Source organism: Cherax quadricarinatus, chromosome 43 (assembly GCF_038502225.1).
Source record: "Cherax quadricarinatus isolate ZL_2023a chromosome 43, ASM3850222v1, whole genome shotgun sequence".
In the NCBI taxonomy this organism is placed as follows: Eukaryota; Metazoa; Arthropoda; class Malacostraca; order Decapoda; family Parastacidae; genus Cherax; species Cherax quadricarinatus.
This window is the reverse complement of record NC_091334.1, coordinates 8,196,300-8,224,224: the sequence shown is the minus strand read 5'-3', so window position 1 is coordinate 8,224,224 and position 27,925 is coordinate 8,196,300. Positions and strand designations below refer to the sequence as shown.

Here is a 27,925-nt window from a genome sequence, read left to right as displayed (position 1 = left end):
GTTCTCACCAAAGTAATAAAGAAAGCCAAACAACTATACTACTCCAGTAGATTCACAGACACTAGAGGAGATATAAAATAGACCTGGAAAACACTCTCTCAGATTCTAGGGACCCACAAACTGAAAAAAACCGAGAATATTGTCCTAACTAAACCTAATGAAACACCACTACATCCCACTGACACAGCTAACAAGATAAACGACTTCTTCTCAACCATAGGATCTAATCTCGCCAATAAAATCCCACATACTAATGCCCATGCCGGGGACTACCTAGATGGGAATTTCCCAAATTCCTTCTATCTTGCACCAACTGAGCCCTCGGAAGTCACCGAGATTATAAAGTCACTTAAAAACAACTTAGGGAATCTGTCTAATGTCCCACCATTACTGTACAAGCGAGCGGCCCATATCCTTTCGCATGCTATTTCATTACTTTTTAACAAGTCCCTAGAAACTAGCACCTTCCCGAAACTACTCAAGATGGCAAGGGTTACACCAATACAGAAAGGTGGTGACCCTACAGACTTAAACAACTATAGGCCAATATCAAACTTACCATTGCTATCCAAAATTTTTGAGAAACTCGTGCACAGGAGACTATATTCATTTATAACAGCACAAAACATACTCAACCCCTGCCAATTTGGATTTAGGAAAAATAAAAGCACTAATGATGCAATCATAAAAATGCTAGATCTGCTTTACACAGCATTGGAAAATAAGGAATATCCACTAGGAATTTTTATTGACCTAAGAAAAGCTTTTGACACAGTAGACCACGACATCCTACTCCACAAACTTGACCATTACGGTATAAGAGGCCATGCGCTTGCTTATTTCAAATCTTACCTTACTAATAGGTATCAGTATGTTACCATTAAAGACACAGCATCAACAACATGGCCACTTGATACTGGAGTTCCGCAGGGAAGTGTCCTTGGTCCCCTGCTCTTCCTCATATAAATCAATGATCTTCCAAATGTATCCCAACACCTGAAACCCATTCTCTTTGCTGACGACACGACTTATGTCATCTCTCACCCTAATCTTGCCACCCTCAACACCATTGTTAATGAGGAGCTGATCAAAATATCGACTTGGATGACAGCCAATAAACTTACGCTTAACACTGACAAAACCTACTATATTATGTTTGGTAGCAGAGCAGGAGATGCACAAATTAACATTAAGATCGACAACACTCTAATTACCAGACATAATGAGGGCAAATTCCTAGGCCTATACCTTGACAGCAACCTGAATTTCAGCACCCATATCCAACACATAACCAAAAAAGTATCCAAAACAGTTGGGATCCTCTCCAAGATACAATACTACGTGCCGCAAAATGCCCTTCTCACACTATACCACTCACTTATTTATCCATACCTCACCTATGCTATTTGTGCTTGGGGATCAACTGCAGCAACACACCTAAAGCCAATAATAACCCAACAAAAAGCTGCAGTAAGAATAGTCACTAAATCCCATCCCTGGCAACACACCCCCCCACTCTTCATAGATCTAAACTTACTCCCTGTTCAGTACATCCACACTTACTACTGTGCAATCTACATCTACAGGACCTTAAACTCCAATATCAACATTGACCTAAAACGCTTTCTTGATAGTTGTGACAGAACCCACAGGCATAACACCAGACACAAACATCTCTACGATATTCCCCATGTCCGACTAAACCTTTACAAAAATTCAATGTATGTCAAAGGCCCTAAAATCTGGAACACCCTACCTGAGAACTCTAGAACTGCAGACACATTCATCACCTTCAAAACTACCATTAGAAAACATCTTATCTCCCTGATAAACCCCATCAACTAACTACACGAATACCACCTGGTGGTTCACACTTACACTCACTCACCCATTTGACCATAAACAGAAATATTAATCTCAATCTTAAAATAATGAATCCTATGATACTCCAATACTGAAACTATGTACTGTGCCAAAACAAAAGCATTCAAATTGCTAAACTCACAAACTAGTATTTAGTCACTTAGCCATAATACCAACTTACCTCATAATTTGTAATATTTTAAAATAAAGAATTAAACTAAGTCTGCCCGAAATGCCTAGCCATGCTAGGCGTTCTAGTGGTACACTCTGTAATCATTATTTAACTACATGTAAACCACACAACAACCAAATTCTGTAAATTCAACATTGTAATCTTTATAGAGAATAAACTTTGAATTGAATTGAATTGAATTGAATTGAAGCAGGTGGCCCAAAAAGAAAAAACAAAGTTTCTCTTTTTAACTTTAGTAATGTATACACGAGAAGGTGTTACTAACCTCTTGCTCCTGGCATGTTAGTTGCCTCTTATAACACACATGACTTACAGAGGAAGAATTCTGTTCTACTTCCCCCATGGAGATAGGAGGAAATAAACCATAACAAGAACTAGTAAGAAAATAGAAGAAAACCTAGAAGGGTGTGTATATATATGCTTGTACCTGCATGTTGAGTGTGACTTAAGCATAAGTAGAAGTAGCAAGATGTACCTGAAATATTGCATGTTTATGAGACAGAAAAAAGACACCAGCAATCCTGCCATCTTTCTTTCAACACACCGGCCGTATCCCACCAAGGCAGGGTGGCCCAAAAGGAAAACCGAAAGTTTCTCCTTTTACATTTAGTAATATATACAGGAGAAGAGGTTACTAACCCCTTGCTCTCGGCATTTTAGTTGCCTCTTACAACACACATGGCTTATGGAGGAAGAATTCTGTTCCACTTCCCCATGGAGATAAGAGGAAATAAACAAGAACAAGAACTAGTAAGAAACTAGAAGAAAACCCAGAGGGATGTGTGTATATATATGCTTGTACATGTATATGTAGTGTGACCTAGGTGTAAGTAGAGGTAGCAAGACGTACCTGAAACCTTGCATGTTTATGAGACAGAAAAATGAACACCAGCAATACCACCATCATGTAAAACAATTACAGGCTTCCATTTTACACTCACTTGGCAGGACGGTAGTACCTCCCTGGGCGGTTGCTGTCTACCAGCCTACTGCCTGGGGTTCTCTATTTTATTATAAAATAAAAAATATATTTATGGATTGAACTTTGCTTATCAGATCATTATTTAGCTGTAATAAGATCATTATTTAGTTGTAGCTACAGTTAGAGTAAGAAGTAGATTGGACAAAAGGAAAATGGCAACAGCAAGTAAGAGAGAGGTGAAAGTTTATAAATTAAGGGAGGAGGAGCCTAAGATATAAGCAACTACAGTGGCACCTTGGTATATGTCCTTAATTTGTTCCAGGACCTTGGACTTATACCAAACAGGACATGTACCAAACAAATTTTCCTGTAAGAAATATCAGAAAAATGATTAATTCGTTCCCATGAAAAAAAAATTCTATTGTTATTGGCATATTATACATTGATGGAGGTTGTATAAAATAATTTAAACACTGCTTAATATTAAAATAAATACATAAATACAAAAGAATTAGATGAAATGAATGCAAATTGATCATTACTTTGCTGAGAAGAGTTGAGTGTCTACTAGGATAGTGCTGAGAAGGGAGGAGGAGGAGGATATGTTATTGTTTGGAAGGAGAGTCGCCTCTTTTCTGTCTCTCTTCTCGTTGGACCTGGTTGAAGCTCACCAGGTTTGACTTTTACATTAAATGTCTTATTTTATGTTAATATAGACATTTTCATTAATCCATCTAAGATATTTTCTTCAAAATTATATAAGAAACACGTTACATGGCAAATAAACATGCTATGTTTATATGCTATGGAGGTGTAGTAGCTGGGCGGAGGGAAAACATTGTGTTTTCTCTGGTCCAGCACCAGAGAAAACGTGTATGAATCTGCGTTTGGCCTAGTCACTCCTGCTTTTGTTTACAATTCTCAGCATGAATTATTCATTACTTCTTCCTTTGTTTATGATGGCATCTGAAGGTAGTTGTTAGAAACTATTAAAGTCAGTGAGCATGGTATGTCGATGGTAATAATATGGCTCTGAGCCGCATTAAATATCGTACAGCTATGTAGCCCAGGCTGTCTACCGGCTACCTACATCTACCGGCTACCAACACCTGATTTCCTACTCACCTCTCATCCTACATTATGACTATACTACATATTTTAAGGTAAATAATGAGTGTACTGTATGTGTATTTTATCTCTCTGGGCTGCTTTAAGTATCGTAAATTTGGGACAGGGTAGCCAGGGCTGCCTACACCTGACTTCCTACAAATAAATGCTACTAACCTCTCATCCTGCATTATGACTGTAGATAAGAGTAAGATGATTGCATCAAATGAATTAGGTAAAGAAAAATTGGATATCGGATTGGAGGGAGAGAATATGGAAGAAGTGAACATGCTTGGATATTTGGGAGCAGACTCGTTGGAGGATGGGTTTATGAAGGATGAGGTAAACCATAAAATTGATGAAGGAAAAAAGGTGAGTGGTGCATTGAGGTATCTGTGGAGACAAAGAACATTATCCATGGAGGCCAAGAAGGGAATGTATAAGAGTATAGTGGTACCAACACTTGTATGGTGTGAAGAATGGGTTGTGAATGTTGCAGCGAGAAAGAGGCTCCTCAGCTCTCCTCAGAGGGCTGAGCAGGGGTTGTTGAGGTGGTTTTTGTCATTTAAAGAGGATGAAGCAAAACAGGATGACTTGGAAGGTGTATAAATCTGTAGTGGAGGGAAGGAGGGGGAGGGGTCATCCTAGGAAATGATGGAGGGAGGGGGCAAAAAAGGTTTTTGTGTGCAAGGGGCTTGGACATACAGCAGGCATGTGTGAGTGTTAGATAGGAGTAAGTGGAGACGAATGGTTTTTGGGACTTGAAGAGCTGTTAGAGTATGAGCAGTAGTATTTTATGAAGAGATTCAGGGAAACCGGATAGCTAGACTTGAGTCCTGGAGGTGGAAAGTACAATGCCTGTACTTTAAAGGGGATGGGGGTTGCAATATTTGCTGTTTAAAGTGATATCTAAACTGTCATATCTGTGCACCTCTGGAAAGACAGTGATAGTGTGAATGATTTTTTTTTTTTTGTCACCCTTGCCTTGGTGGGAAATGGCCAGCATGTTTAAAATGAGCATGTTTATTAAATAACACATTGATTAATACTGTATTTACTTGAGTACAGATAGAGGTTTTAAAACAAAATTTTTAGGCAAAAATTAGGGGGTTAATATAGTCATGGGTAACACTTTTCAAGGGTTCAAACTCTCATACCTTCAAAGAAAGTACAGTGATTTCAGTGAAGGAAAGTTTATCCCAAAAATATGTGCTACCCTCCCTTTCCTGGGATTGAATCTGGTTGCCACTTCCCAGTTAATGATCCCTACAGGTTTAGCACTTTATGAAATAAAAAAATCCTTTTCTTGTGGGGCCTACTGCACACTAGATTCCTGTCTTTGGTGCATCAAGGGCAAAACCATACTCAGTAACCATAATCCATCTAAAATATACAAATTACAGTGGAACCTCAAAAATTGAACTTAATCCATTCCCATAAGAAATAATGGAAATACAATTAATCAGTTCCAGAAACCCAAAAATATTCACACAAAAAAATACATTTTATAGAGATTAATTACAGTTTTACATACAACAAATTCTGTAGTTTTTAATTATGTATAGTAATACATATAAAATAACATTTTTACTTACCTTTATTGAAGATTGGTGATGGCATCTGGAAGATAGGGAGGAGGAGAGAGGGAGTTGGGGTTAGTGTTTGGAAGGAGAATCCCCCTCCATGAGGACTTCAGGTAAAGCCCTCTCTGGGGTTACTTCCCTTCTCTGTCTTTTAATGCCACTAGGACCAGCTTGAGAGTCACTGGACCCCTGTCTCACAAAATAACCGTCCACAGTCCTCTGTTTCTGGTGCCTCTTTAACAATTCTCTAAAATGGGACATGGTTCTGTCACTGAACTTGTTGCAAAGATGTCTTGTTTCAGCTTGCTGAGGGTGGTACTTCTGCACAAACATTTGGACATCATTCCACTTGGCACAAATCTCCTTAATCTTTGAAGAAGGCACCTCATCCACTCCCTATATTAACACCTTTCGCAACATCAGCTTCCTTGATTTGTTCTTTCTTTGACAGGATAGAACCGATGGTCGACTTTTTTTTCCCATACATCCTGGCAAGCTCAACAAGTCTCGCACCACTCTCATACATCTGTATTATTTCCTTCTTCACATCTACAGTGTTTCTCACTTTCTTTACCACAGGGGTACCACTGGCAAGTTTCTTTGGACCCATGGCAGCTTATTTCATAGTCCCACAAGCACTAAACACAACGAAATAATTGTAAAATGCGTGAATGAGAGTGCAGGTTAGTGTTCACTCAAGCATAAACAAAGCTAGACTGCTTACGGCAGACAGGTCCCGTACCTGGCGGTCTGAAAATAGGGGCACGTTCGATAATAGAGACACAGTTTGTCCGAAAAAATGGTCCTATTTTCGAAACATTCGATATGTGATATGTTCGATTTTTGAGGTTCCACTGTAATCTTATACAGATGGGCCATCACTAATCTGGCAATCAGTAATCCGGTTCCATCAGTAATCCGGCACTAATTTCGGCTAGAATAATTTTAAATTTATGGGGTCGCCACAGCAACCCGCCATTACTGTTTGGTGGTGTTACTTGCTGCACAAGACATTCCAATTTCTTTTTCTCCATTTGTTATAACCTGCTTACTTTTAGCCCCAGCCATGGTTCCAACAAATAAAAAAAATGCTTCTTGTTGTGTAAAGCACATACACCATACATCATCCATAAAAGATGAGGTGGCTTTGAAGCCACTGTCGGTTGCCATGAGCTCAGCTCACTCAGATAAGCTGTGACCAGTAAATTTGGGCCTACATATGAGAGAATAGGCCTGTGTGGTACATGTGCACTGTATAAAAAGAAGTCCTGCAGCATGTGGTGCCTAATGAGAAAAAACTGTGACCGTGTTTTTGGTGTAAAACAGCGATTTTGCAGTGTACAGTATTTTCATATGGCTGTTATAGTTGCGTTCTCATTTTTTGGTCCCATTTCATAAAATGGAAGATATATTACAGAAATAGATATGATTTTGATTGGTTTCACAACGGAAAGTACCTTGAAATTGAACTCAAAGTAGCAGAAATGTTCAATTTTTGCCAGTGTTCAAAAGTAAACAAATGATATCACCATCCAATATGTGTCCAGCTAGCCATTCGAATACGCAGTCATGAATGGGTTGACATTATTTATACAATTTACTGTATAACAGTAAATTTTCTATTTTTTGTGTAAATATAAATTCAAAATGGAAAACTAGACTAATATAAGAAGGGCCTGGAGACATGACTAATGAACAGAGAAAATGTTATATTAGTGCCAGGAATGTCTGCATTCTGTACCCTACTTTATTTCTTCTATTGTCCATGGGGAAGTGGAAAAGAATCTTTCCTCTGTAAGCCATGCATGTCGTATGAGGCGACTAAAATGCCGGGAGCAATGGGCTAGTAACCCCTTCTCCTGTAGACATTTACTAAAAAAGAGAAGAAGAAAAACTTTATAAAACTGGGATGCTTGAATGTGCGTGGATGTAGTGCAGATGACAAGAAACAGATGATTGCTGATGTTATGAATGAAAAGAAGTTGGATGTCCTGGCCCTAAGCGAAACAAAGCTGAAGGGGGTAGGGGAGTTTCAGTGGGGGAAAATAAATGGAATTAAATCTGGAGTATCTGAGAGAGTTAGAGCAAAGGAAGGGGTAGCAGTAATGTTGAAGGATCAGTTATGGAAGGAGAAAAGAGAATATGAATGTGTAAACTCAAGAATTATGTGGATTAAACTAAAGGTTGGATGCGAAAAGTGGGTCATAATAAGCGTGTATGCACCTGGAGAAGAGAGGAATGTAGAGGAGAGAGAGAGATTTTGGGAGATGTTAAGTGAATGTATAGGAGCCTTTGAACCAAGTGAGAGAGTAATTGTGGTAGGGGACCTGAATGCTGAAGTAGGAGAAACTTTTAGAGAGGGTGTAGTAGGTAAGTTTGGGGTGCCAGGTGTAAATGATAATGGGAGCCCTTTGATTGAACTTTGTATAGAAAGGGGTTTAGTTATAGGTAATACATATTTTAAGAAAAAGAGGATAAATAAGTATACAAGATATGATGTAGGGCAAAATGACAGTAGTTTGTTGGATTATGTATTGGTAGATAAAAGACGGTTGAGTAGACTTCAGGATGTACATGTTTATAGAGGGGCCACAGATATATCAGATCACTTTCTAGTTGTAGCTACACTGAGAGTAAAAGGTAGATGGGATACAAGGAGAATAGAAGCATCAGGGAAGAGAGAGGTGAAGGTTTATAAACTAAAAGAGGAGGCAGTTAGGGTAAGATATAAACAGCTATTGTAGGATAGATGGGCTAATGAGAGCATAGGCAATGGGGTCGAAGAGGTATGGGGTAGGTTTAAAAATGTAATGTTAGTGTTCAGCAGAAGTTTGTGGTTACAGGAAAGTGGGTGCGGGAGGGAAGAGGAGCGATTGGTGGAATGATGATGTAAAGAGAGTAGTAAGGGAGAAAAAGTTAGCATATGAGAAGTTTTTACAAAGTAGAAGTGATGCAAGGAGGGAAGAGTATATGGAGAAAAAGAGAGAGGTTAAGAGAGTGGTGAAGCAATGTAAAAAGAGAGCAAATGAGAGAGTGGGTGAGATGTTATCAACAAATTGTGTTGAAAATAAGAAAAAGTTTTGGAGTGAGATTAACAAGTTAAGGAAGCCTAGAGAAGAAATGGATTTGTCAGTTAAAAATAGGAGAGGAGAGTTATTAAATGGAGAGTTAGAGGTATTGGGAAGATGGAGGGAATATTTTGAGGAATTGTTAAATGTTGATGAAGATAGGGAAGCTGTGATTTCGTGTATAGGGCAAGGAGGAATAACATCTTGTAGGAGTGAGGAAGAGCCAGTTGTGAGTGTGGGGGAAGTTCGTGAGGCAGTAGGTAAAATGAAAGGGGGTAAGGCAGCCGGGATTGATGGGATAAAGATAGAAATGTTAAAAGCAGGTGGGGATATAGTTTTGGAGTGGTTGGTGCAATTATTTAATAAATGTATGGAAGAGGGTAAGGTACCTAGGGATTGGCAGAGAGCATGCATAGTTCCTTTGTATAAAGGCAAAGGGGACAAAAGAGAGTGCAAAAATTATAGGGGGATAAGTCTGTTGAGTATACCTGGTAAAGTGTATGGTAGAGTTATTATTGAAAGAATTAAGAGTAAGACAGAGAATAGGATAGCAGATGAACAAGGAGGCTTTAGGAAAGGTAGGGGGTGTGTGGACCAGGTGTTTACAGTGAAACATATAAGTGAACAGTATTTAGATAAGGCTAAAGAGGTCTTTGTGGCATTTATGGATTTGGAAAAGGCGTATGACAGGGTGGATAGGGGGGCAATGTGGCAGATGTTGCAGGTGTATGGTAGGCCTTAGACAAGGATGTGTGATGTCACCGTGGTTGTTTAATATATTTATAGATGGGGTTGTAAGAGAAGCAAATGCGAGGGTCTTGGCAAGAGGCGTGGAGTTAAAAGATAAAGAATCACACATAAAGTGGGAGTTGTCACAGTTGCTCTTTGCTGATGACACTGTGCTCTTGGGAGATTCTGAAGAGAAGTTGAAGAGATTGGTGGATGAATTTGGTAGGGTATGCAAAAGAAGAAAATTAAAAGTGAATACAGGAAAGAGTAAGGTTATGAGGATAACAAAAAGATTAGGTGATGAAAGATTGGATATCAGATTGGAAGGAGAGAGTATGGAGGAGGTGAATGTATTTAGATATTTGGGAGTGGACGTGTCAGTGGATGGGTCTATGAAAGATGAGGTGAATCATAGAATTGATGAGGGGGAAAAGGGTGAGTGGTGCACTTAGGAGTCTGTGGAGACAAAGAACTTTGTCCTTGGAGGCAAAGAGGGGAATGTATGAGAGTATAGTTTTACCAACGCTCTTATATGGGTGTGAAGCATGGGTGATGAACGTTGCAGCGAGGAGAAGGCTGGAGGCAGTGGAGATGTCATGTTTGAGGGCAATGTGTGGTGTGAATATAATGCAGAGAATTCGTAGTTTGGAAGTTAAGAGGAGGTGCGGGATTACCAAAACTGTTGTCCAGAGGGCTGAGGAAGGGTTGTTGAGGTGGTTTGGACATGTAGAGAGAATGGAGCGAAACAGAATGACTTCAAGAGTGTATCAGTCTGTAGTGGAAGGAAGGCGGGGTAGGGGTCGGCCTAGGAAAGGTTGGAGGGAGGGGGTAAAGGAGGTTTTGTGTGCGAGGGGCTTGGACTTCCAGCAGGCATGCGTGAGCGTGTTTGATAGGAGTGAATGGAGACAAATGGTTTTTAATACTTGACGTGCTGTTGGAGTGTGAGCAAAGTAACATTTATGAAGGGGTTCAGGGAAACGGCAGGCCGGACTTGAGTCCTGGAGATGGGAAGTACAGTGCCTGCACTCTGAAGGAGGGGTGTTAATGTTGCAGTTTAAAAACTGTAGTGTAAAGCACCCTTCTGGCAAGACAGTGATGGAGTGAATGATGGTGAAAGTTTTTCTTTTTCGGGCCACCCTGCCTTGGTGGGAATCGGCCAGTGTGATAGTAATAATAAAAAATATTTTGAAATTGGCATCTCTTGAAATTTGTGTGAAATTGACCAAACTACCAATTTCTGACCACTTTGTTGGGTAGTTGAAATATGCAGTTGAAATGGGCAGTGTCTTGTACTCATTTGACAGAGGTAGAAGGAATAATAGTGAAATAGCTATGAGTTTGGTAGACTGGAACAATGGAATAGACCAAAATTTGGGCGTAAAGTGGGTGAAATCGCTGATGCGTAAATATCACTGTTGGGTTTAAGTGTATTCTAACCTAACCACTCTGTAATCCAGCAAAATCACTAATCCAGCACCCTGCAGGTCCTGATGATGCTGGATTAGTGATGGTCAACCTGTAATATCCTTTAGTTTCATTTGTGCCACCCTCTTCCCTCAGTTTAGTTACAAGCAGAACAGCTGAACACTGCAGAGTTACCATTGTTACCATCCTCAATACTTAACCAATATTGCATCTCTTTTCAAGCAGATTTTTGTTTTTAACACTAGCTGTCTTCCAGCAAGGTAAGGTGGACTGAAAAAGAGGAAACATTCATCGTTATTCATTGAATCAATGTCTTGTCTTGTTAAGAACGTGCTGACGTTACAGTTCAGATGATTCTCTGAACTGCAGCACCCTCACCCTTCCTTTAGAGTGCAGGTGCTGTACTTCCTGCCTCCAGGACTCAAGACTGGCTAACTTGTTTACTCTGAATCTTTCCATAAATGTTACCTTAGAGTCACTATTTTAACCCAAATACAAGATCAGAGGGTAGCAGTTCCCATAATACACTGTGTGGGGCAGAATTCCTTTTCATACTGCACTGACCCATTCTCTCATGTTTAGGCCAAAATTTACTGATCACAGCATATTTGAGGGCACTAGACAAACCTGGCCCAGGGCCAGGCTTTAGTAGTAGGAAAACTCGAAACTCGTCAAAGGTATGATTAAAATGTATATACATATGTAAGTGCCACTGGCCTCAAGAATGTATGTATATGCAGGAGATGGTGAAAGGGTTAACCATTTACCAGGCAGGTTTGTGAAGCTGGTAGTGTGCAGCTAACTGTGGAACACATTTTAACTTTGCCCACAAGAGCTCTTTCTGCTTTTATCGTGGTTTTTAGTTGTTGTACTGTGGTTCCTGTAAGGATCTTGGAAACTTTCAAGAGCCTTGGCATGAACTGTTTAATGGGATTTTTTAATTGATTCTGGGTATTTTAACTTGGTGTTATAGTATTTATTCATGCTATTAGGGCAATGTGTGGTGTAAATATTATGCAGAAAATTCGGAGTGTGGAAATTAGGAAAAGGTGTGGAGTTAATAAAAGTATTAGTCAGAGGGCAGAAGAGGGGTTGTTGAGGTGGTTTGGTCATTTAGAGAGAATGGATCAAAGTAGAATGACATGGAAAGCATATAAATCTATAGGGGAAGGAAGGCGAGGTAGGGGTCGTCCTCGAAAGGGTTGGAGAGAGGGGGTAAAGGAGGTTTTGTGGGCAAGGGGCTTGGACTTCCAGCAAGCGTGCGTGAGCGTGTTAGATAGGAGTGAATGGAGACGAATGGTACTTGGGACCTGACGATCTGTTGGAGTGTGAGCAGGGTAATATTTAGTGAAGGGATTCAGGGAAACCGGTTATTTTCATGTAGTTGGACTTGAGTCCTGGAAATGGGAAGTACAATGCCTGCACTTTAAAGGAGGGGTTTGGGATATTGGCAGTTTGGAGGGATATGTTGTGTATCTTTATACGTATATGCTTCTAAACTGTTGTATTCTGAGCACCTCTGCAAAAACAGTGATTATGTGTGAGTGTGGTGAAAGTGTTGAATGATGATGAAAGCATTTTCTTTTTGGGGATTTTCTTTCTTTTTTGGGTTACCCTGCCTTGTTGGGAGACGGCCAACTTGTTGAAAAAAAAAAAAATTAGATTGATAGCTAATTTTACCTTGAATGTTCATAGGTGTTATTGTTTTTCTTATTGCCAAGAGCACTGAATGATCACACCCTGGTCAAAGCCCTCTTAAATCTCAAAACTTATCTTCACACATGCATAAATGGAATATAAACAAAAAATGTACAGAATTTGGTAAACTGTTATTGAGAGTGCAGGTGTTGATCAAGGGTACTCTATTCTGGTGGAAGTAATAGTTGGTGATGGTGCCTATGTACCCACAGACAACAGACAGCAAGAATAGTAAATATTGCAGTAGATAAGATGAGATAAAAAGAGTTGGAAATGAGTGGGGCTTTCCTAGCATGGGCTTATAAGTTTCCAGCAGTGTTCCTCTGTTCTTATGCTAAACAAAGAGTGAGTAGGAGCAAGTAGACTAACTGTAGTACTCCTTTTGTTTTATATTTTGCTTTGTCATAAGTAATTTTTGTTTTCAGTGCTATTTTTTCAAGTTTGGCTGGAATATTTTCCACATTCAAGCCATTTGACTTTTTTAAGTCTCAAAAACTAGAGTAGATTACATGAGAAAAATTGGGAAATCCTTGGCAGAAAGACAGGGATTGACCCATACACAACTTCAAGTTATACTAGAATATGTATGGTAAATAAATGACTTGAAAAATATGTATCATATGAGACTGAAATGTATGAAGAAGTTTTAGTCTGACTCATACCATTAACTAGTTGCACAGATGTTTCCAGAGACTAATCCATTTCCTGCTCCTCATGTCCTCTCCAATACTTTAAGAGAAACTGCCTGCTCTTCCTGAGACTTCAAGAACACAAAAGAAATGTTAGCCTTGCCAACACTAACAATGCCCTTTTTTGTCATATTATAGATCCGAGTCATCTTGTTAACTGGCCCTCTGCATTCACAAATGCCATCTTGTTAAATCATCCTTGTACATAAATTTCTTAATATGAATCATAGTCTTGGCTTTGTCTCTGTAGATGCCTTCTTTTCTTATTACACTATCAAATGCTCCAAACTTCAGAATACTCATGACTTTATCTGATCTTTATCTTCTTTTCTTACCTCTTCTCCTTTCCTATATTTTATTTGCCTTTCCTGTTTTCTGCCTATGTGGGTCCTGTTCTATGGGGGTTTTGTCCTGCTGCTGCTGCTGCTGCTGCTGCTGCCGCCCCCTCTTGTATGTATCCTGGCTCTCTTCTCTTCATATTTCTGTGTTGATGGTCCAAGTCAGACCAAAACGTTATCGTAAATTTGCCTATGAGCAGAGTATTTGTGTATTGTTCCAGTCATGGTATTCTGCCTTTTTATTCATCTGATCATTATTTGGGCTGAAAATTAAATTCTTCAAGTCAAACTTAGATAGTACAGTATTTTAAAATTTACTAGCATTAATAAAATATACTACTACTACATGTGAATGTTAAGCTACAGTAATATTTTTGTTGTTGGAAATAGTGTACAAAATCTTAGCACATTTGTAGGTTTTGTAGTTAGCCTTGGCTTCTAAAAAATTGTATGGTATTTATGATAGCCTCATGCCTCAGGGCTTCCTTCTTATTCAACTAGACTGCTGAAAGGTTCTTCTCCATGTAAGTCAGTAAGTAAGTAAGTTTATTCAGGTATACACAATACAGTTACATAGATTATCATACATAGCAGCATATGTGTAGAGAACCTAGGATAATCAGTCAGAGTGATTTATTTCCATTGGGGTTCTTTAGTTGTATATGTACATATTTGCATATTTTTATTACCAACCACCATGCTCAAAGTCTTCATTGACCATTTTCTTCCATTTTACATTGTATTTCTATCTTATGTTTTTACACCTCTAGACACTTCTGCCTAATTCCTCTCACCCATTTTTTCATTTATTCTTCTTAGATTTTTTTAGATTTTCCCTTGTATTTTCAATATGATTTCTTTTTTGTAGATTAAGAAAAACTTTGGGCAGGCAGCCCTCATTGTAAATTTTTGTGGATATTGCAATTATTTTTATTATAAATAAATTTGTCTAGAGGTTAATTGCTCCATTTATTTCAGGATCCATGTGCATGGTGCATTGGTAATTTATGTGGAGCACATGTGAGTGTATGCAAGTTGTTGATGACTCAAGGAGTTGAGGATAGCTTGATAAATCTACTTAATTCTCATTCACCACATGTATTGCAATCTACAGCATATGCTTTAATGCAGTACCTCTCAACTGTTCCTGAAAGAATTAAGTAAGTTCATATAAGTATACAGCATATTTCCTAATATTCACAACTTGTATACTGCTCTAATTAATACTGGTAAACATTTGATCTTTCCTTAGATTTAATATTTAATATAAGCCAATGGCATGTGTGTCAGCTTCTCCTTGCTCTACTGGTCAATGGCATGTGTGTCAGCTTCTCCTTGCTCTACTGGTCAATGGCATGTGTGTCAGCTTCTCCTTGCTCTACTGGTCAATGGCACGTGTGTCAGCTTCTCCTTGCTCTGCTGGTCAATGGCATGTGTGTCAGCTTCTCCTTGCTCTACTGGTCAATGGCATGTGTGTCAGCTTCTCCTTGCTCTACTGGTCAATGGCACGTGTGTCAGCTTCTCCTTGCTCTACTGGTCAATGGCATGTGTGTCAGCTTCTCCTTGCTCTACTGGTCAATGGCACGTGTGTCAGCTTCTCCTTGCTCTACTGGTCAATGGCATGTGTGTCAGCTTCTCCTTGCTCTACTGGTCAATGGCATGTGTGTCAGCTTCTCCTTGCTCTACTGGTCAATGGCATGTGTGTCAGCTTCTCCTTGCTCTACTGGTCAATGGCATGTGTATCAGCTTCTCCTTGCTCTACTGGTCAATGGCACGTGTGTCAGCTTCTCCTTGCTCTACTGGTCAATGGCATGTGTATCAGCTTCTCCTTGCTCTACTGGTCAATGGCATGTGTGTCAGCTTCTCCTTGCTCTACTGGTCAATGGCATGTGTGTCAGCTTCTCCTTGCTCTACTGGTCAATGGCATGTGTGTCAGCTTCTCCTTGCTCTACTGGTCAATGGCATGTGTGTCAGCTTCTCCTTGCTCTACTGGTCAATGGCATGTGTGTCAGCTTCTCCTTGCTCTACTGGTCAATGGCATGTGTGTCAGCTTCTCCTTGCTCTACTGGTCAATGGCACGTGTGTCAGCTTCTCCTTGCTCTACTGGTCAATGGCATGTGTGTCAGCTTCTCCTTGCTCTACTGGTCAATGGCATGTGTGTCAGCTTCTCCTTGCTCTACTGGTCAATGGCATGTGTGTCAGCTTCTCCTTGCTCTACTGGTCAATGGCATGTGTGTCAGCTTCTCCTTGCTCTACTGGTCAATGGCATGTGTGTCAGCTTCTCCTTGCTCTACTGGTCAATGGCACGTGTGTCAGCTTCTCCTTGCTCTACTGGTCAATGGCATGTGTGTCAGCTTCTCCTTGCTCTACTGGTCAATGGCATGTGTGTCAGCTTCTCCTTGCTCTACTGGTCAATGGCATGTGTGTCAGCTTCTCCTTGCTCTACTGGTCAATGGCATGTGTGTCAGCTTCTCCTTGCTCTACTGGTCAATGGCACGTGTGTCAGCTTCTCCTTGCTCTACTGGTCAATGGCATGTGTGTCAGCTTCTCCTTGCTCTACTGGTCAATGGCATGTGTGTCAGCTTCTCGTTGCTCTACTGGTCAATGGCACGTGTGTCAGCTTCTCCTTGCTCTACTGGTCAATGGCATGTGTGTCAGCTTCTCCTTGCTCTACTGGTCAATGGCATGTGTGTCAGCTTCTCCTTGCTCTACTGGTCAATGGCATGTGTGTCAGCTTCTCCTTGCTCTACTGGTCAATGGCATGTGTGTCAGCTTCTCCTTGCTCTACTGGTCAATGGCATGTGTGTCAGCTTCTCCTTGCTCTACTGGTCAATGGCATGTGTGTCAGCTTCTCGTTGCTCTACTGGTCAATGGCATGTGTGTCAGCTTCTCCTTGCTCTACTGGTCAATGGCATGTGTGTCAGCTTCTCGTTGCTCTACTGGTCAATGGCATGTGTGTCAGCTTCTCCTTGCTCTACTGGTCAATGGCATGTGTGTCAGCTTCTCCTTGCTCTACTGGTCAAATCCTTTTGGGTTTCTCTTCTATTAGAAGGTTTTCTTTCATACTTTAATGTTTTAATGCCACAAGTGATCTTATTGCTTCCATAGTTTTGCATTTTTACTAACATTCCCATTCAGAAGTTGCAAATAATGTGAGATCTGTGACTAGCACATACCTTTGCCTTTGATATACCTTTGATGAGTATTGAGTGTGTTTCTACTCCCAGAGTCAGATCATGGGCCAGGCTCATCTTTACAATCTTCTGGTATGTTTATCAAATATTGACTGTATAATTCTTGCTTATATTTATTTTGTCTTGGGCATTACATACCTAGTAGACTATAATTATTAGCCTTATGTAGAGATTAATTTCTGGTATTTAATTCAAATAAGAAAGCTTGTGTGTCTTCCTCAACCATTTATGTACCTTTCACTATCTTGAAATATTTTTAGATAACATTTTTTAGGCTAACCATAACTCACATACTAATCAATGCATCTTAAAACTTGCAATGTTTTTGGAGAGTTTTCCTCCATATTTATTATTGTAATCAAAGAATATGCTGGTACAGTAAGCTACAATATGTAGTTCAAATTCATGTAAACTCAATTAAAGAAGTGCATCCAAAATATCCATAGTGTGCATAACAACCTCTAGAATATACATCATAAATAAAAAAAAAGTGATATGTGAAATTTGGGTAGTACTGTACCCTCCATAGATTTTCTAAATCTGCTTACTAGGCCTCACATAGTGGCTCCCAGCTTCCCACCATACTTGCTAAATAAGTGCAAATAATGTCCATTAGACAGCATTTTTCTTTTCTAATTAATATTTTATGTAAGCTATAAATTTTCAACCCTTTTAGGGTTCATGCCATTGTCCTACGGGTTTAAAACCAGGGGCCGTGCCGTAGTACCACGTGATGAGCTTACTCACTCGGATAAGCTGTGAGCATTAAATTTGGGCCTAGGTATGAGAGAATGGGTCTATGTGGTAAGTGAGCACCATACAAAAAAATCTTGCAGTATGCAGGGCATAACGAGAAAAAAAACTGTGACCCTGTTTTTGGTTTAAAATGGGGACTTTGGGTGTACAGTATTTTTGCATGTTTTTTATGGATGTATTTACAGTTTCTTGTTCTCATTTAATAGAATGGAAGATATACTACAGAAATAAAGATGATTTTGATTGGTTTTATGACTGAAAATAGCTTGAAATTGAGCTCAAAGTAGCAGAAATGTTTGATTTTTGCTGATGTTCAGGAGTAAGCAAATCATATCACACATCAACTGGTGGGTCTAATATGCATTTATGAATGTGCTGATATTATTTATATAATTATTACAATATTGTATAACAATAACTCTTCTATTTTTTGAAGTGAAGAAAAATTCTTTGGGTGAATAAAAAATCAAAATGGAATTCATGTGTAAAGCCTGGAAGCACAACTAATGAGCAGAGGAAATATTATTTTAGTGCCAGAAATGCTCGCATTGTTTATTCTGGACCCTATTTTGAAATTGAAATATTCTGAAATTTGTGTGAAATTGGCCAAATTACCAGTTTCTGAAGAGTTTATTGGATAGTTGAAATAGTTGATTAGGCAGTTTCTTGTGCTAAGTCGATAAAATAGTAGGCATATTAGTGAAATAGCTTAAGAATTTGGTTGACTGGAACAGTGTAATTGGCCTAAAGTAGGAGTCAAAGTGGGCAAAATCGCCTATGCATTAGTATTGTTGACATGGCAAAATTTGCAATAGCATAATTTCATCAGTTTTTCATCAGATTTCGTACTTTTTGTTTTATTGCCTTCAGAAAAACATTCTCTACCATTTCATAAGAAAAAATAACAAAAAAATTTTTTTTTTAAATTCTTGTACCCTGTGGACAAGTTTCAGATTGGAGGTCTGGACACTGAAAGGGTAATTTATGAAATAAACAATGAAATATTTGAAAAGAACATGAGGATCATATCATGAAGTAATATATTCACATACTGAATATACTGAATCCTCAAAAGTTTTACTGAAGACTTAGTTTGTATTATTAACCCCAATGATTAGTAACCTTAAAGGTAGTAGGTTGGTAGACAGCAACCACACAGGGAGGTACTACTGTCCTGTCAAGTGAGTGTAAAATGAAAGCCTGTAATTGTTTTACATGATGATAGGATTGCTGGTGTCTTTTGTCTGTCTCGTTAATATGCAAGATTACAGGTACGTCTTGCTACTTCTACTTACACTTAGGTCACACTACACATACGTGTACAAGCATATATATACACACCCCTCTGGGTTTTCTGCTATTTTCTTTCTAGTTCTTGTGTATTTCCTCTTATCTCCATGGGGAAGTGGAACAGAATTCTTCCTCTGTAAGAGGCAACTAAAATGCCGGGAGCAAGGGGCTAGTAACCCCTTCTCCTGTATGTATTACTAAATGTAAAAGGAGAAACTTTCATTTCTCCTTTTGGGCCACCCTGCCTCGGTGGGATATGGCTGGTGTGTTGAAAGAAAGAAGAAGAAAGATTAGTAACCTGCTCCATGCAGTGTATGATAGGAAAAGCAAAACTGACCATATACAGTGGACCCCCGGTTATCGGCAGGCTTTTCAGCGCTCAGTTATCGGCTGCTAATTCGGTTATTGGCCGTTAATTTGGTTATTGGCCATTTGGGACGCGTCTATCCGCTGCCTGGGGCCGCTTTCACGTCAGTTTGGCTTTGTCTCTCGGTGGCTGAGGAAGCTTCTGCTCATACATCCAAACATTTTGCTTGTTTTCCATTGTTTTTAGTGTTTGTTTTTTTCTGCAGTGCAACTATGAAATAAGTAACCATGGGTCCAAAGAAAGTTCCTGTGGTAAAGAAAGTGAGAAACACCATGGAATTTAAGCGTGAAGTGATAGAAAAGTTTGAGTGGTATGAAGGTGGCGGAACTTGCCAGGATGTACAGCAAAACTAAATCAACAATTACATCCATCCTGGCAAAGAAAGAACATATCAAAGATGCTAGTGTTGCAAAAGGAGTAACTTTTCTAACTAAACAAAGGCCACCAGTAATGGAAGAGATGGAAAAATTATTATTATTGTGGATTAAGGAAAAAGAATTAGTGGGAGACAGTGTTGTGGAGTCTATCATTTGTGAGAGGCAAGGCAGTTGCATGAGGATCTTGCAAAGAAAATGCCTGGAGCAAGTGCTGCAGTTTATGAATTTATGGCCAGCAAAGGATGGTTTGATAGATTTAAGAAGCGGAGTGGCATACACAGTGTTGTAAGGCATGGTGAGGCTTTGAACTCTGTTTGGAGAAAACTGTCGCCAGATTGTGTCCAAGAGAGGGATTTTGAAGGGTTTGAGGCTGACCCTGATCCTGATCCTGACCCTGACCCTGACCCTGACCCTGACCCTGCCAACCCTGTGGACTCTATTGTGGCACTAGGGAAGTCCCTGGGGTTGGAGGTGAGTGGCAAGGATATGGAAGAGCTTCAATTTGAACAGCAACAGACTGCAGCTGAGGAACTTGCTTCAGAGGAGGAGGAAGAGGGAGTGAAGGAGGTGCCTTCTTCAGAGATTAAAGAGGTGTGTGCAATGTGGACTAAGGTGCAAGCTTTTGTACAGAAACACCACCCTGACAAAGCTGAAACAAGTCATATCTGCAACACGTTTAGTGACAAAATCCTGTCCCTCTTCAGGAAAATCTTAAAGAGATGCCAGAAACAGAGCACTGTGGACAGTTATTTTGTGAGACGGGAGTCCAGTGACTCTCAAGCTGGTCATAGTGGCATTAAAAGACAAAGAAAGGAAGTAACCCCAGAGAAGGCTTTGTTACATAAAGTCTTTATGGAAGGGGATTCCCCTTCAAAGCACTAACTCCTCCCTCTCTGCTCTTCCCTGTCTTCCAGAAGCCAGCATTAGCCTTCAATAAAGGTATGTAATGCTTGCATAATTGTTAAAAAATTTATTTTTTTGTGAATATTTTTGTCTGGAACGGATTAATTGTATTTCCATTAATTCTTATGGGAAATATTAATTCAGTTTTCAGTCATTTCGGTTATCGGCCGACCTTCTGGAATGGATTACAGCCGATAACCAGGGGTCCACTGTATTTGATTTAAAATAGTGAGTTTGAGGTGTTTTCTAGGATGGTTTTAATGGCTGCTTCTTGGTATCATTTGATAGAATGGAAGACACTACTGAAATACAGTAGGGCCCCACTTATACAGCAGGATAGGTTCCAGGCTATTGCCAGAAAGCATATAATTGACTGTGAAACACTATCTCCTGATAATTGTTTTTTGTTTATCCATACCAATAACAGTCTATCTCTTCAATTATTTGTGGTCTCCATTTTGAAAACATATTTGCACCTTTTGCAACAACAGCTTCCTTGATTGTCTTTTTGTTCGCCAGGATAGTACTGATGGTTGAATGGTACTTGTTTAGCCTTTCCAACTCGGACATATGCACTCCACTTTTGTATTTTTCAATGATCTCTTTCTTTATTTCCATCGTAATTCTCACCCTTTTTACCACAGGCTTGGCACTAGAAGCTTTCTTGGGGCCCATGGTGGCTTATTTAACAGTTACAAGCACTAAAAACACTGGAATAATACAAAATACAGTGGACCCCCGGTTAACGATATTTTTTCATTCCAGAAGTATGTTCAGGTGCCAATACTGAGCGAATTTGTTCCCATAAGGAATATTGTGAAGTAGATTAGTCCATTTCAGACCCCCAAACATACACGTACAAACGCACTTACATAAATACACTTACATAATTGGTCGCATTGGGAGGTGATCGTTAAGCGGGGGTCCACTGTATATCGCAGGTACATGTGGGATCGACCTCAACGGCTTGTAAACAATGGCACACTGAGTCTTGGAGTGGCTGGGTCCACTCAACCACGCTCCAGCTGCATGAACACATTCAGGACGAATGCCGTTAGATGAGTTTTTCGCCATTGGTAGAGCCATTTTTTTACGCCAAAGAGCACCGTTAGATGAATTTGCCGTTACTTAATGCCGCCGTTAGTTGAGGGTCCACTGTAATGGAAAGCACACTAACAAAATAGCTAAGAAATTGGTCGAAGGGAGTAATAGAATTGACATAAAATGGGACTCAGTGGGTAAAATCATCACTGCTTAAATTGACCCTGACACTAACTTTGTGCTGGCATAATTTTGTACGTTTCCCATGAAATTTCATACTTTTGGTGTCATTACCTTCAGGAAAAGATTCTGCTATTTCAGAAGAACCTTTTTTTTGTGTGAACATTAGGAGCAATATTAACCCCTTCAGGGTCCAAGGCCAAAATCTGAAGTGGTGCTCCAGTGTCCAAGAAATTTTGAAAAAAAAAAAAAAATATTTTTTCTTACAGAATTAAAGAGCATATTTTTGTGAAGGTAATAAGACAAAAAAAAATTTCTGATCAGTACTTACCGAGATACAGTGCCAAGAAGTTTGTCCAAAATGATGTGGTGGCGGCAACATCGACGAATTCCACATACGCGCATTACTTTATTTAGCGGTTTTTATAGTTTTTTCTTTTCTTTTCCAATTTTTTTCTTTTCCTACTAACATTTGGGGCCTGAGAGACCAATACTGTATATAATGTATATATATAAACTCACTGTATTGAGCACAATAACCGCACTAAAGTTATTGTCATATTATTGTTTACCACTGTTGTTTATTACAATAAACATGCACAAATCTTGTATAATACTAATGTTCTATCATATATTTACATATTTACAATCACTGGACATGGTTTTAGAACTGCTGGAGCTTGTGGAACTCCTTGAAACAAGGCACCATGCACAGAGGCACCTTACATTCCTCACACATAAACCGAGTGTCTTTGCATCTTTGTTGACGTTGTTTTGTTTGTGCACAGACGATGCATCTCTTCTGAGCAAATTTCTTCTGAGTTGAAGGAAGCTGTATTATGAAATGATCACCTTTCCTCCTCAAACGCTTGGGTATATCCTGAGGAATTCGAGGACCTTGTTGTATAGCAGGTGTTCTTACCCGGTACTTCATTATGAGTTGTCTGACAACAGACAAACAAAATTCACCATACAGTGGTCTGTTGCCAGTCTTTATTTAGTACATATTATATGCATTGAGCATTGAAATGTCCATGAGATGGAAGAAAAGTTTCATGTACCACTTGTAACTCTTACGAACACAATCAACAAAACCAATCTGCATGTCACATTTGTCAACCAAGCGCATGTTTTGTGTATAATCAATCACTGTCACTGGTTTTCGAATACGTTCATTAGTCACTCGATCAACTTTGCCACAGTCTTGCATTTCATTATGGTGAATGGTTGTCAACAATGTGACATCTCGTTTGTCATGCCACCGTAATGCCATGATGTCATTGGCAGTAAACACCTGCACATCATCACCACGAGCACCTGCGTTGAGCCTGGGCATATGTTTACGATTAGAACGCACTGTGCCACACACATCTGTCTTGTTCACTCGCAAGAAATCACTGAGTAATGGGCTTGTGTACCAGTTATCGGTATATAATGTATGCCCCTTACCAAAGATAAGGTGCCATCATGCTTCTCACTACGTCACCTGAGATACCCAATAACATCTTGGTATCTTTCAATGTTTTACTTCCCGTGTATACAACAATATCCAACACCAGGTCACTGTCACAGTCACAGAGTACAAACAGTTTTATACCAAAGCGTTTCCTCTTGCTCGGTATATACTGCTTGAATGACAGTCTACCTTTGAACAAAATCAAAGACTCGTCAATTACAAGATTCTTGAGTGGATAAAAGTATATGCTGAACTTTTGTTTGAGATACATGAAAACATTTCTAATCTTGTATAACCTGTCACTTCTGTCAGGCCTGGTTTTGTCAGAGAAGTGCAACATACGTAACAGTAAGATAAACCTGTTCACTGGGATGATTTCACTGAAGACCGGGGTAGAAATTAGCCGATCTGTGGACCAGTATGCTTTTATATTATGCTTATAGACATGAGGCATAAGCATTTTTGTTGCAAAAAGCAAATACATTTCTGCAACAGTCGTCTCTTTCCACCTGTGTAGTCTTGACTGTGGTGATATGATCATATTTGCCATGGTGTACTCAAAATACTTATTACTTTCCCTGACAATAGTTTCCATCAATGGCTGGTCAAAGAATAATTCAAAGAATTCCAGTTCATTGGCCGTGGTTCCAAGGGGACAAGTAGGTAGAATTCCACTTTGAGAGTCATCAAAGTGGTGGGGCTTGGGAACAAAATTGGGATTTTGCTGCCAATCCCAGATACGGTTTGCTGGTGGATACTGGACATCATAGGCTGGTTGTGTGGGTGGTTGTGGTTGTGGTGGGCTGGTGGCTGACGCTCCGCCTTGTCCTTGAACTGACGAGTCAGCAGCGTGGGTCCCAGCCTGGGGTGGTGAGCCACGCATGGCGGTGCCACTACCATCACCACTACCACCATCTACTGATGCCTGTGGTCTATCCATGCCAAGTGTAGCCACATCATCCTCACTATCACTATCCAAACCTGGTGTAGGGCCACGGGATGTACTCCGGGATGTACTCCAGGATGTACTCCGTCCCCTGGGCACAGCATAGGGTACACTACCCGAGCGCATGCGGCGGCGAACATACCGACGCTTCACTGGTAAATATGATTCCTCACTATCACTACTCGAATGATCGTCAAGCGCAATAAAATCACAATCCACGTCACTATCATCATCATTACTGAAGTCAGAGGCCTGGCCACGCAAAAATATTAGTTTTCTCTTGCGTTGAGGCACAGCCGACCGTGAGTCATGAGTGCCCACACCAGAGGTAGAAGGTTGAGGATCGTCAGGGTTTTCTGCACTATTATCGATATCCTGGTCATTACTTTCGGTCACTAACTGATCAAAGCCATAGAATTCGTCTTCATTTCCACTTCCATCAGTGTCAGAACTATCAGATAGGAAGAGGAGAGTCCCAATTTTCCGGGGAGTGAGAGCTGACTTGCGATGAGGCATGGTGAACAAGGGTAACTGAGCCGGCGTTCCCACAATGCTATGCGGAGGAAATGGTATGGTGATACCGACAAGATGTGGAAAAAGACACTTATGTACAGTTCAGGACATTTATTAAAGGAAACGTTTTGCCACGAGTGGCTTCTTCAGTCCTAATACAGAGAAAACTAAGAAAACATACATATATAAGTGGCAGGAGTCAGGTGAGGTGACGCGTGGGTAGAGGTGGTAGTAGTAGTAGTAGTAATGGAACTAAGGAGGTGAGGCTAGAGAGGGACCTGCTGGCATCAAGTAACACCAGTTCCCAGGATGGGTAATATCCTCTTGCTTAGTAATTTTGAAATACTGTAACTACCGGATTTTTGCTTTATAGTGTAACTGACAGAAATTAGTGCAGCTTCAATGCACTTTCTCCGTCTTAAGTCGTCTTCTTTAATAACTAGTTTAGCTTCATTGAATTTCATGAGGTGTCCAACATCGTCTCCATGTTGAACACATGCATTTTTGCGGTCATCATTTCTGCAAGCATTTTTGTGTTCTGCTATCCTAATGTCCAGAGTTCTGGCTGTTTCCCCTACATATACTTTGTCACACCCCCCACATGGTATAGTGTAGATTCCTGCACTTGTGCCAGAATCATGCTTGGGTTTTTGTATCAGGTTCCTAATAGTAGTTGAAGAGCTGGTAAATATTTTAGGCATTTTTCTGTCAAACATTTTTGAAACATTAGTGGCAACGTTGCTGACCGGTAAAATGATGTAACTTGGAGGCTTTTCTTCAATTTGACTGCTACTACCACCTCTACCCACGCGTCACCTCACCTGACTCCTGCCACTATATATATATATGTTTTCTTAGTTTTCTCTGTATTAGGACTGAAGAAGCCACTCGTGGCGAAATGTTTCCTTTAATAAATGTCCTGAACTGTACATAAGTGTCTTTTTCCACATCCACAATGCTATGCGGGCGCCTAGATTTTTTGTTTATGGCGCACACCCACCACGCAGACTCGTTCTCTCACATGTAGGCCTATGAGTGCTAAATTTGACTGCGCTAGAATTTTGGCGTAAATCTACGGTTTGGACACTCAACGTGAAGCCGTAGATCTACGGGACAGACCCTGAAAGGGTTAACCCTTTCAGGGTCCGTCCTGTAGATCTACAGCTTTGAAGCCAGGGTCAAAGCTGTAGATGTATGCCGTGAGCTCAGCTTACTCAGATAAGCTGTAAGAGGCAAATTTGGGCCTAGATATGAGAGAATACATCTATGTGGTGCACCACAAAAAAACAAATCTTGAAACACGCAGTGCATAATGAGAGAAAAAAACTACGACCGTAATTTTGGATTAAAACAACGAATTTGTGGTGTTTTTCATATGTTTTTTACGGTTGTATTCATGATTTCTTGGTCGCATTTGATAGAATGGAAGATACATTACAGAAATAGAGATGATTTTGATTGGTTTTATTACTGAAAATGGCTTGAAATTGAGCTTAAAGTAGCAGAACTGTTCAATTTTTGCCGATATTCAAGAGTAAACAAATGTCACGCATCTAATACGCATCAACTGGTGGGTCTAATATACATTCATGAATGTGCTGATGTTATTTAAACAATTACTACAATATTGCATAACAGTAAATCTTTCATTTTTTGGTGTGAATAAAAATTTATTATGTGAAGACAAAATCAAAATGGAATTAATTTGTAAAACCTGAAAATGTAACTAATGAACAGAGGAAATGTTATTTTAGTGCCAGGAATGTCTGCATTGTTTTTTCTGGACCCTATTTTGAAATTGGAATATTTTGAACTTTGTTAAATTGGCCAAATTACCAATTTCCAATCACTTTATTGGGTAGTTGAAACAGTTGACTGGGCAATTTCTTGTGATCAATCGATAAAATAGAAGCAATGCTAGCGAAATAGCTAAGAATAATGTAATTGGCCTAAAATGGGAGTCAAAGTCTGCAAAATCGCTGATGCGTAAATATTGCTGATGCATCAAAATTTGCGAGAGCATAATTTAGTCAGTTTTCCATCAAATTTTGTACTTTTTGTTTTATTGCCTTCAGAAAAAGATTCTGTACCATTTCATAAGAAAAAAGAAAAATTTTTTTTTTTGAAAATTCTTGGACCCTGGCTGTCACTCTGAGATTTGGTCTCTGGACCCTCAAAGGGCTAATTTCAGGGATCTGGACAGTGAAAGGGGTTGAAATGATCATGGTGTGTATTAATCAGGGTGGTTGAAATAAATTTGATCCAGTACAGTATACGTTCTTTGACTTAATTGAAAGCTATGCTACTTGCCACCGGAAACCAATCCTATTCCTCATTCTCACTACCAGACCATATTGTGGAAAGTTTCACACTGGATCCTGATTGACTGAAAAAGTTAGCCTAAGTGAAAATATTGTGCTTTATACACACACAACCCGCACATAAAAGAGAGGTGCTTACAACGATGTTTTGGTCCGACTTGGACCATTTACAAAGTCACACTAACAGAAAAGAGGAGGAGGCAGTGTATATACCAGCTGACAGGGATGGGGCAAGAGAGGTAGTAGGAAAGGAAGTAGAGAGGCAGTAGCAGTGGAGTCAGTCTAAGGCCAAGAAAGAGGAGCACTGCAGGAGAGCTAAGGACCCACAAGGGGTAAGACCAAAAACATGGGGATGTGGGGGGAAATAAAGGACCAAACACTCAAGGCAGAAAAAAGAAAATCCAATCAAGAAAAAGGAAAAAAGGAAAGGGGAAGAATTAGAAAGAAAAGGAGAAAAAAGAATCAGGTTAATTCACAGGTGTTCTGAAGTTTGGAGCGTTTTACAGTGTAATCAGAAAGAAAGGTATCTACAGAGACAAAGCAAGGACTAAGATTTATTCAAGGAAAGTTGTGTATAAGGGAGGATTCAATGAGATGGTGATTGTGAAAGTTGGAAGTAGGGTAGACAGTTTTAGCTGAAGACCAGTCAGTAGGATGATTGTGATGTCTGACATGACAGAAAAGAGCGTTGTTGATGTCAGCAAGCCTGACACTACTTTTGTGCTCCTTGAGTCTGTCAGAAAGTACTGTCAAAGTACTGAAGAGAACAAGAGGAACAAGAAGTAGAGTAGACACCAGGAGCATCTATAGCGGGAGGAGAGGTACAAACTAGATTGGTACAAAGAGTGTTAGTTTGGTGAAGAGTAAGTTTGATGTCTAAGGAACGGAGAGAGTTGTTGAGATTAGAAAAACAAGAAATATAGGGAAGGCAGAGAACAAGTGATTTCCCAGAAGTACAGAGTTTGG

At 39.8% G+C, this 27,925-nt stretch overlaps 1 protein-coding gene across 5 annotated transcripts in view; it reads left to right on the top strand.

Annotated features, from left to right (window-relative positions):
* The window catches only part of LOC128694235 (transmembrane and coiled-coil domain-containing protein 6), a 62,773-nt gene that overhangs the window by 19,370 nt on the left and 15,478 nt on the right, over positions 1-27,925 (top strand). For all 5 annotated transcript variants that reach the window (XM_053784255.2, XM_070093553.1, XM_053784257.2 and 2 more), the window contains one exon: positions 14,594-14,775. In XM_053784255.2, coding sequence (XP_053640230.1) covers positions 14,594-14,775 — 182 coding nt within the window. The remainder of the gene's footprint in view (positions 1-14,593; positions 14,776-27,925) is intronic.